At 38.3% G+C, this 11,133-nt stretch overlaps 1 protein-coding gene and 1 long non-coding RNA gene across 5 annotated transcripts; one reads left to right on the plus strand and one right to left on the minus strand.

The window, feature by feature from the left end:
* Positions 1 to 705: 705 nt before the first annotated feature.
* On the minus strand, positions 706 to 6,354 carry LOC121881977. 2 transcript variants are annotated; one of them, XM_042389829.1, is made up of 4 exons: positions 6,085 to 6,354; positions 3,133 to 3,761; positions 2,063 to 3,014; positions 706 to 943 (listed from the first exon to the last, which is right to left on the minus strand). In XM_042389829.1, the coding sequence occupies exons 1-4, from the start codon at positions 6,100 to 6,102 to the stop codon at positions 806 to 808; spliced, it is 1,737 nt and encodes a 578-aa protein (XP_042245763.1). In that variant the 5' UTR covers positions 6,103 to 6,354; the 3' UTR covers positions 706 to 805. The 2 variants fall into 2 exon arrangements, with proteins under 2 accessions (XP_042245763.1, XP_042245762.1); XM_042389828.1 differs by having other exon boundaries at positions 3,133 to 3,764.
* On the plus strand, positions 3,300 to 10,543 carry LOC121881978. 3 transcript variants are annotated; one of them, XR_006091983.1, is made up of 4 exons: positions 3,300 to 3,386; positions 3,647 to 3,789; positions 3,973 to 4,051; positions 9,127 to 10,543. It is a non-coding gene; the product is annotated as an uncharacterized LOC121881978 (long non-coding RNA). The 3 variants fall into 3 exon arrangements; XR_006091982.1 differs by lacking the exon at positions 9,127 to 10,543 and adding an exon at positions 4,439 to 6,013; XR_006091981.1 differs by lacking the exon at positions 9,127 to 10,543 and having other exon boundaries at positions 3,973 to 6,013.
* Positions 10,544 to 11,133: the final 590 nt, after the last annotated feature.

Here is an 11,133-nt window from a genome sequence, read left to right on the forward strand (position 1 = left end):
TCATGGTTGTCTTTGTAGTTGTTTGTGGCCTATTTTTTTTAAACATGTTTAACTTCTGAATTTCAAACCTTGTGCACTTTCTGTTAAACATTTATTACATTCATGATACTTGTGTGTATTTTAAAATGTATTCATGTGTAGGCTATATTTTTATTAGTAGTAATAGTAATTCTGTTGAATGTTGTCATGTTGCACTGTCAGCTCACCAAGGCAAATTCACAACAACATTATTGTAATGGCTGAAAATTTAATCTTTCTCTTTTCTGTCTAATACCTGCATATTGTTGGGTGTAATGAACTTTTAATAACTGTTTGTCTTGTTTCGTCAGAGACATGTTCCAGTTCTTCACTCATTTACCAGACAAACAAAACACTGAAAAAAACAATACAATCTATATTATATTTAGGTAGGTTATTAAGAGTAAAGAGAGGAGAGGAGAGGAAAGTGAAGGGGGGGAGTAGAGGGAAAGTTGGGGGGTAGAAACTGGGGAAATAGAGTAGAGTTGGGGTATGAAAGTAGGGTGAAAAGGGAGAGAAAGGGAAGAGGGAAAGGAGGGGGTAGGAAGAGAGGAGATAGAGTGGGGTTAAGAGTTGAAGTGGGGTGAAAAGGGGGAGAAAGAGAATGGGGGAGTAGAGGGAAAGCAGGGGGGTAGAAAGAGGGGAGGAAGAGTAGGGTTGGGGGATGAAATAGGGTGAAAAGGGGAGAAAGGGAAGAGGGGGAGTAGAGGGAGAGCAGGAAGGTAGAGAGAGGGTATAGAGTTGGGTTTGGGGTTGGTACAGTTTGGAGGAGTAAAGGGAGAAGGATTCATTCTAGAACATAATTACGGCAACAGCAGCTCAGGCGGCAGCAGAACATCTGGATTCTCTTCAGCAGAGAAGGCTTTTTGGTCCGAACGGTGTCATCCTGAGCTGAAGCTGCCATTTTCTCTTTCTTGTTCTTGCCCTTTTTGGAAATTTAAAGAAAAAAAAAACAAAAACGGTGAGTTCAGGGTTTCAAAATGAGCCTGTACAGTTCATGAAAAAGAAAACTAGAGATGTCTAGATGTTAAAGTCAAGTGGATTTGTTTGGTCATGAAATCGTTTCCCAATTCCATCACCTCACAAGCTCTGGTTCACAAAGTGCTCAGACCCTTAAAGGGGATACATTCTGTACACTTCCAGATGTATGTTTTTATTCTGGGGCTCTGCTGGAATATCTTTGCATGATTTACAGGTTTAAAAAAATCCTTATTTTTAGCTCCTGTCTCTTTAAGGCTCCTCTCCCAATAAGCCCACTATGTTTTGATTGGTTTGCTCCAGGTAGCTTCCCCTCGGCAGGCATCCAGATGCTTGGGAAGCTACGTAAACAAACTGTAGTAATCAGATTTAACTTATGTGTCTCATAATTTACTCAAAATGGAAACTTCTCAAATACATCCGTACAAGTTGGAGCCTGATTCAAAATATGAGAGTGGACAACGTGAACAATCTTAGCAACAGAAACTACTGAACGGACAACCGTTTAAGGGCATTTGTGAACAATCTGATGTCATCATGAGGAGGAAAGTTGAAGTCCTGGCTTTTGAATTGCAGGGAGCATTTTTACATATGTTCACATTTTGGAAGTATGACCATGTTTAACATCCGACATCTTAATAATATAAAAAGAATAAAAAAACACAAAAAGCATGATATAGCCCCTTTAACTAATATAAGGAGTACAGGGTAAAAATCCTCTATAGCAAGTCAAATTTGTAATAAAAGTTATCTGTTTTATCAGTAAAATCTACTTCAGTGCCCAAAATTGTTAAATCAAACTTTTTGACCTGATTCTTATAGTTATATGAGGAGAGAAAGGGAAGAAGGAAACTTCATCAAGACCAAACAAGAGGTCCAGTTGCCTTTGACTTACATTGAGAATTATAACACATAGCTCACCATGAAGCCTTCTTAGAGGCTTTGCTGGTCTATGCAACATAACTGAACTGTGAACTCTAAAACCTTATTGTGTTTCATCTGTTCTTATCTGTTTGGTTTCAATCTGGCCTGCTCAATTTCAATTTAAATATGAACGCATCCATACCTTGCTGGGGATTTGGCAGATTCTGTTGCTCTTCTCAGCACTGGAGTCACCGTACTGAGTTTCAGCCACAGGTGGACTCTCTTGGTAATCTGGGACAGTGGCCTTATCCTTGAGATCAGCTGGTAGAAAGTAGCCAGTGGAGTATGGAGATGGGGCTTTTCTGCTCTCCTCTGACATGGTGTCCTCATTGTCATCAGAACAGCTGGTGGATGTTGCTTGAGGAGTCAAAGAGCGAATATCCCCAGATAATTCGACATCCTGCTCCACATGTTCCTTTGAAGCCTTCCTGCTTTTACCCTTCCACCATCTCATTAAGCAGCTCCACCACAGCAAATTCCTCTTGGGGTCTTTGCTGTTACTTGCAGCCTCAAATCTGTCATTGTAAGTCTGAGGATCTGAATCTCTCTGATTACTTGCAATATCTTGAAATGTGAGCCAGAATTTCATTGTTGCGACAACTCCCATCAGCATCTCCTTGCATTTTCTGCAACTTGAAAAGAGGCAGCAGGGGACGGTACTAACACTTGAGTATCCTCCGTCCAATGAGGCTTGTATGCTCTTTGACAAAATATAGTTGAGCTCATCAGTGACCGTTTTCACAAGAACTGTAGTGAGTTGGGGTGGTATCTCAATTGTCCTGTCTGAACTAATCACATCACAAAAAGCCTTGCCAAAGGAGCTTTTCACACTTTTCTGGATGTCGTCGTCAGTGATGTCAAAGCTCTCCCTGAGAAGCTTTGAGGGCAAGTTCTGGCCAACCTGCTCTGTACTGCATTTCTGGGAACAAGTGGGACTTGTCATGGTGCCATACTGGGGAGCAAATTGATTGATGGCCTGTGATAGAGTGTTTGTGATGGCCTCTACGGCAAGCCATAACACCTCCATACCCATGTCAATAATCTGCTCCTTCACATCCATGTTGTAAACACCTCTCTTTATTTCCTCCAGCTGTCTGAAAAAGAAAAAAGAAAACAAGGCGACATGGTAAGACAAAAATCAAATTTTACAATAATGTCACAAATGTACTCAAGTGTTAACAGGAGTTTCAGTGAGAGAATTAGATAACTTACTTTTCAGTGAGGCTGTTAAAGAATTCTTTAATGATGTTGTAAAAGGTGTTTTTCAGGCCAATGAGCTGTACTGTTACCCCACTGCCCTCCTGGGAAGGTTGCGGATGTTTGCCTTGGCCTGAGGGTCCTGGGGTGGAGTCCCTGTCCATGACCAGGTCTTCCTCTGTGATTGGTGGTAATGACCTGATGGTGGATGGTTTCCATGAAACATCCTTGTCGTCAACATCCACCAGTACCAGAGGGACAGGGCTCAGGTAAGCTTTCACAGCAGTCTTCATGTCCTCACTGGAGTGCACGGAGGTGGGAGTGGATGCCACTTGAGGAGGCGAAGAGCTCGGTGTACTCCGACTGCCTGATGCAGCAGCCTCTTCCTCATGCTGTTCTAGAATAGGCTGAACTTTGTTCTTTCTGAAGAAGTACGCAAACATCCTCTTTCTTTTGAGAACACTGGTACCTCTGCCTGTCTGTCTCTCATTTTTTGAGTCTGACTCACTGAATCTTTGTATCCGGTCAGCCTCTGCAGTGTCACTGATGTTCTCACTGCGGGATGTCTCTGAGACCACCATGTTCGCGATCTGGTCTGCCTCATTCTCCATGTCTTGATCCAGAGGGCTATGTTTGACTGTATTCTGCTGGAGAAAAACACAAGGGAAAATTGTAAGACACAGTTACTACTACTGTTGAACCTGTGATAAAATACATAATCTAGTGGTAAGTATGACTATAAATGGCTGGGGGACTTCACATTAGTAATTTGGTGGATTGTTAAAGCAGTAACAATTCATCTCTACTTTCTTGTACTTTTCACAACTCGTTTGATCTTTGTTTTTAACTTTTTAGGCAGTAGCAATAGATTTTCAGTCATTCATCTGTACACAGCTGCCAACACCAGATGACTTGTGCTTCACTCAAGCATCAGGTGAGTAACAACAACCCCAAAACATTGCCACTGTCTTCTCATATTCTCCAGCAAACCATACTAACTGATTTCCCTATATGAATGTGCTTTTAACTGGCATATGTGTATCTTTAAATTGCATTCATTACTATTATTACTATCAATGACCACTAATTCGGTTATGGCGGAAAGCAAAATGGCCACCACAAAGTGTTTTTGCAATGGCTCCATTTCTGAAAATGTTCAGGGCCCCAAATTGTACAAGTGTGCCAAGTTTCATGCTTTTATGAAAAAGTGAACATAATTTTCACATATCACCTGGACTGTTGCTGGTAATAACAAACAGTTTTTAAAGAAAGAAAAGTCTCTGTGGTGTTCGGTGCAACAACTCCCATCACTTGCATGCAGAGGACACTTCGACATGCAGACTGGAGGAGCTTGGAATCAAACCGCCAATGGACAACCCGCTCTACCTCCTGAGCCACAGCCACCCAAAACTATTTCATACCCTCCAGTGGTGGAGAAATATACAGAACTTTTACTTTAGTAAAAGTAGCAATACCACACAACAAAATTAAAATTCCTGCATTTGAAATGTAATTTTAATTAAAAGATAGGTTCATAATTTTTCAAGTTTGTCTTTAAACTATGAGCCCATATGAAGATTAAAAGTTCCTTCCTTTTTCCTTTAATCATTTGCAAAACCATGACTTTAGTCTCGTTATATTTTGTTTTTATGGGGAGAAAAATCAAATTCATCTTGTGATATTCAGATTTTTCTTTTAAAATTACAGTTTGAGAGTTAAACTTGTCTTGTGCAATTCTTCTAGTCTGGTCTGTATTAAAACAACAATCATGAGCCTAAATGAACAGTGAAATGTGTTTTTCTTGTTGTAATCATTCCTCCTGTTCAAGATTCCTTCATAAAGCACTTAAATGTAAGTAATGAAGGACAAAATCCAGCCATCATTCTGTGTGAAGACATATTCAAAAGTTTATATGAAGCTAATATGTGCAGCAGACTAAATTAGTCAAATTAAGTGGCTATCTTCAAAAAACCCAATCACCAGAATAAAACGTTGGCATTGTACATTTCTGCAAACCACAGATATGCTGAATCTCTACATTTCAATGTTTTAAGCTTTTTGTGTGTCATTTAACACACTAAATGGCCATTATCATTTGAATAATCATGTTTTATGTTGTGAAAACACTGTAGTTCAGGTCTGGTTTAATTTCAGGCAGGTCTGGTAACCGCTTGGTTAGGGTTAGGAAAAGAGAAAAATGGCTGCAAATGTCCCAACATCTTGCTAAAAATATCAGTTGAAACAGGAAGTGAGCAGTGGTCTCGAACAGTGGTCTCTGCTGCTTTGATGCTTTTGCAACTTTGTGCTATGCAATTAGCCAAGTGCCCAACCCACGTCCTCCTAACATGGAAGCCAGCTTATATAGATGTCATCTGAACTATGTCACTTTCCCTATGATACGTATTGTAGAAATGTTGATATGCTACGTATTAAATGTATTGAAATGTAGAGATTCAATGTGTCTGTGGTTTGCAGAAACATACAATGCCAACATTTATTCTGGTGACTGAGCTGCTTTAAGTTTTTAAGTTGTTTTTTTTGATGTACAATTCCCTCTTCTGTTGTTTTAAGACAGACTTGAAAAACTTGGAACCTATCCTTAAAAGTACAAAAGTATTAAAAGTACTCATTATGCAGAACGGCCTGGTCAGTGTATATCATTGGATCCTAACTAATCTGTTTTAGATGGTTGATGTGGAGCTAAGTTTTACTGCTTTATATACTGTTGCGTGGTTTAATCAATACCTGTGCATCATATTTGATAAACTGATTGTATGTTTTATGTATAACATCTTGATCTGAAAGAAACAAGTAACCTTAGCTTTCCAATAAACACAGTGACAGAAACAGTGACAGCACAATAACATAATTTGAAATGTAGTGGAGTAGAAGTGTGACGTAGCATGAAATGGAAATACTCAAGTAATGTACTGCTCAACCACTTTAGTTAAAGGATTGATTGAGTACCTTGCTGTGTTGAGACATTTTCTCTTCTATTTTCTTTGCCCTTCCTTGTTCTTTCAAGTTCTTCTCTTTCTTGACGTTTCGGTCTTGGCGTGATGACTTGTGTTCTTGTGGTTAAAATGTACTCAGTTCAGAATCCAGGACTGAAATGAGGTGATCTGTGGAGATTCTCTGCTTGCAAACTGGGTCAAGGGACAGTGTGTGACATCACAGAACTTCAGGAGTTCTATTCTGTTCTATTCTACACATACATACATACATTCTACACATACGTTTTTCTGTCCTTGTATTTGTATTTATTGGGACAATGTACAGTTTTAAACATAATTGTTAACATTTGATGTACTGCACCAGAGTTAGCTTTAAAGCTAATTCTCATCTGCAGTCCCTTACAATTAAAACATATAACAGCACAATAGCAAACAGTACAAAGCAAAAAACACACAGGACACATTATACAAAATACAAAGCTGCACACAATAGCACATCAAATACACCCACAATGTCAACTAAAAATGAATAATGTAAGCATGTCAAATTAAAAGCAAGATTATTTGAGATTATATGAGAAGACCATGAGATGAAATTTAGAGTCAGTGGTTAGAGTTCCTTGTGAGGACGGTCATTGACATAATGCATTCTTTAGCCCCTAACCCTATATAACCTTAAAGGACGAGTTCATAATTTTTTATCTAGTTTGGAGCCCAAATGAAAAGAGAAACATGTTTTTCTTGTTGTAATCATTTCTCCTATTCATACTGACCATTAGAAGATCCCTTCATAATGACCTTACAATGTAAGTGATGGGGGACAAAATCCACAGTCCTCCTTCTGTGCAAAAATGTATTTAAAAGTTTATCTGAAGCTAATATGAAGCTTCAGCATCCAAATGAGTCAAATCAAGTAGATATCTTTCAACGTTACAGTCTTTTTAGTGCCAAAGTCCCTCTTTTTGTTACTATACTTCCACCACAGCTCAACAGGGAAACACTGTCCGAGGAAACACAAAGAGGGAATTTGATGCTAAAAAGACTGTAAATGTGTCAGATATCCACTTGATATGACTAACTCATATAAGCTTCACATCAACTTTTAAACTTGAGTGTTCTCAAAATGAGTCAGTATGAGCAGGAGGAATGATTACAGTGAGAAAAAACTGTGAATGTGCACCTGACTGTTGTTTTAACACAGACTTAAAATTGTGGTTTCAAACTAAAATTGGTTATACAATGATAGACAGACAAGCACACACACACACACCAAAATATAATAATAATAAAAACTTAAAATAATTAGTCCTTTTCATGCATAGCAAGAAATTGAGTGAAGATCCACATGGAAGTCAAAATTTATTTAAAGATTAATTAATGTTGTTTAATTGACAGCAGTGTTGGCTGTCTGAGGTCCTGGGCTCATCCTGGGCTGTGATTTGACAATTATCACTTTTTTAAAATATTTTTTTAATTTGAATGTTGACAGGAGAGATAGAAGGGACAGATGGTGAGAGCACAGGGGGGTTATGGGGTGTTGATTTGCAGCAGTGGTAGCAAGCTGAAATCAAACCTGAGACATTTGCAATACCACAGTATCAGTGGCGACTGGTGACTCAAAAAATTGGCGAGGACAGGAGGAAAACCAACATGGAATCTTACAACAAACCACATCAAACTATATCATTGTCCCCCCACCTGATGAAATCGGAGGGGTGGGGGGCAATGATTGGGCACATGATTTACACGTGTTTACTATGTATTTTCTTAGTATACAGAAATATATAAAGTAGCACAAAGCTTATAATGTGATACAGGTTCAGATCAGTGCTGAATACTAGAAAGATTGAACACTAAAAACATTCACAGATCTAAAAGTGTAGGTTCACATCAGAAAGTATTAATGCATGTATCAAATACATGACTTACACACTGTGTGTGGTGCATATCTATATGCACCACATACAAAAATATAGTCTACAAAGCTGACATGTTAACACTTGTTATTCTAGTTACTTTAAGCTTATTACTCAATAATGAACTGAAGAAACACAACAAGCAGCCAGACCTCCTACACACTCATTCACTAATCACACAACATCAACAGGTGACTGAACAGCCACTCAATTAAAAACTGGATCAATTCTAAATGAATGAGTGAGTCCAGACAGCTCACTATAACTTCAACAAGCAAACTACCTACAGAACATTATATGATCTCTGCTGCATTCTTGTTAAGGAGATAAATTCACACAACAGCCACACAGAGACATTTAACCATCAGAGATGAAATTAGCGACCAAAGAGACAGAGAGAGAGAAGCTGTATCTGACTCATGTTATCTGATGTCTTCTTCTTTCTATCATGGAGATGAAGTATTCATGTTATAACATCCATTTGTGACTGTTGGTCATCTTGTTTGTTAGTTAACAGAACTTTATGGCTGCTGGTTAACCAGTCTGATATCATTAGCAACAATGACAAACAAGCTAACTCTCCTGAGGGCTATTGCACAAAAGCAGAATTCAGAAATCCAGGATAATTGAAAAAGTGTAAGTAAATATCTAATTGTTTCACAGCTGTTACTTTCTTGAGCACAAATAAACACATCCCGCAGCGGAGCACAGCAACACCTGATTTGGTCTGAATACAGCCTTAATCCACCCTTGTTTTTTCCCTCCCCGGCCTGTATTTGGGGCTGGCCTTTATTTATTCGTGTTGACCCGATTTTTAATTGAATACCAGCCACTATCAGAGAAAATACGGTATGTACTGCTCCATAAAAGAAGTGAAACATAACTTCCCGTTTGAGTCAATGGTTCACTTGTTTCACCATGAAAACGAGTGACTGCTGTAAAATTTAATTGAACTAGGTATTAACATTGTGAGTCAGTTGAACTAAGGAATACTAGATTTGTTTCCAGCGAGGTATTATTGAGCTTTTATAATGACTTTGAGGTAAAATTTACTATTGCCGTTCTAGAAACAATATATAGTTATTTTTGGAATATATATTAGCCTACTTGTAATCCTGTTCTTTTTTAAAATGAAACAGAAGATGCAGTCATGAGGACAGGGGAAGTGTAGCTGCAGTCATCCACGGAGAACCAGTGATCTGACGTGCATGTCATGCAGACGGGTGTGATAGGCACTGCACTGATGAAATGAATAAAATGAAATAAATTTTATGACTGTTACATACAACACAGTCATTGTGTTTCTTTTTGGATTGGATGATTTTTTTCATGTGTAATACATTTACAAAATATGTTTTATTTCTTAGAGTGTGTAGCCTCTGCCTCTATTCACGTAACACCATCTGCTGGTGACTCCCAACTTGATAGAAACCTGTTGAGCTCTCTTAAATGATTCTGGGATCTGAGACTGAGTTTCAACACTAAGAATAAAAGTAAAATTATGTCATTCTCAGAAATGTGATGAATTAAGAACAAATTGTCTGCTAAACTTTCCTGCACCTTGCTGCAGCACATTTGAAGGTAAAAACATTAAGAGAAGCCATAAACAACTAAATCAGGGCAAAACAATGTTATTTCAAAAGGTCAGACAGTTTAGTCTTGTTACTACTTGGTGTCTGGTGATGGAGAGGCCTTTAACAATGTAACAATCGGGTGTAACATCAAATTCTGCAACCCATCATAATCTGTGACCTGATAAAGAACACCAGCTTTTTTTCTTTTTTGGCCACTGCAAATATTTGTGACATATTTTTTATAAATAACTGCATTTTGTTTTCTTGTGGAATAATCGGAAAAATGAGTTCCCACTGGGAAAATTCATGTGCACAACACCTTGTTGCAGTCAGAACAACACCATGGAAAGTCAGCAAAAATTTTGGTACATGACTTACATGACATGGTGAACAAAAGTAAATGTTTGGTTGATGGCAAGAAACATTTTACTTATTCACGTATTACATATACATTTTTTGCTCACGTAATTTGTAATATGGTATTAGGTTGTAACTGTTAGTTGCTGTCCATGTAGAGTGACCTTGATTAGTTAGAAAAGTTATTTATTAGCATTAACCCTGATAACAAGTCAGGTAAAGCAATATTTTAATGGTTTTAGGGAATGTACTGGTGCAGCAATAAGTCTGGGACAAAGTACAACACATCTTTGTAACATCCATGCTGTTTCCACATGATGACTTAAAAGTTCACGAACTCACCAAAGTTGGAAGAACAACTTCCCAATTGGGAAATGGGACCGTCTGAGGAGCATGTGAATGCAGCATCAGTACTTGTACTCTGTGCAATGACAATAAAGTTGTATCCGAAAAATCTAACCTTATTGTATACTTTATTTTGATAGCTGTGATTTTGGTGGATTAGAATATGTAATACAGTACAATAAACCCATTTGCAGTGGCAATATAGTTGAAATTCCTAATTGGGTCACAGAATTATGTGTAACACAGGGACCAGCGCCTTTGTTTTTAGACTTATGTTTGCCTCATGCACTGTGCAAGTTACAGGTTACAGGCTGCATCTGGACTGCAATAAAGGATGAAATTTGTTCCAATAACAGGCTCTTTTTGCTTTACAAGATGCAGTGTGTGGAGGTGTTACTTAACTGCTCGTTGGTGCTTTTTTTTCTGACTTTGTGAATGTGCTATATTGTCTGCTGCAGAAACGTGAAATTAACATTAACTCGGCTAACGTCAGCTAATGTAGCTGATACTTAATTTGATTAACAGTCGTAACAAACTATGCATGAATTTTTATTAGCCAATAGTTGTACTGTTTTCCCTTAACTGATAATTGAGCTTTTGGTTGTGTTTAAGTTAATGCTCCTGTAACCGCAGCTGTGAATCACGTTATGTGGCTGGTTGTTACTAGGACTGTAGTCTCCTGGTCGACTGGTTGATTAGTTGGTCGATATGCTCTCGTCCGACCAAATTCTCATGGGTCAAATAATTGCTGTGTTACTTTCATAAGGAGAAAAGTGCTACATCAACAGCCCTCCGGGATTAATCCATTATTTCCTGCGACGGAGGGACAGACTAACAAATTACCTGTGAAAACGGGGGTGTGTTCAAAAC

Source organism: Thunnus maccoyii, chromosome 17 (genome assembly GCF_910596095.1).
Source record: "Thunnus maccoyii chromosome 17, fThuMac1.1, whole genome shotgun sequence".
Lineage (NCBI taxonomy): Eukaryota > Metazoa > Chordata > Actinopteri > Scombriformes > Scombridae > Thunnus > Thunnus maccoyii.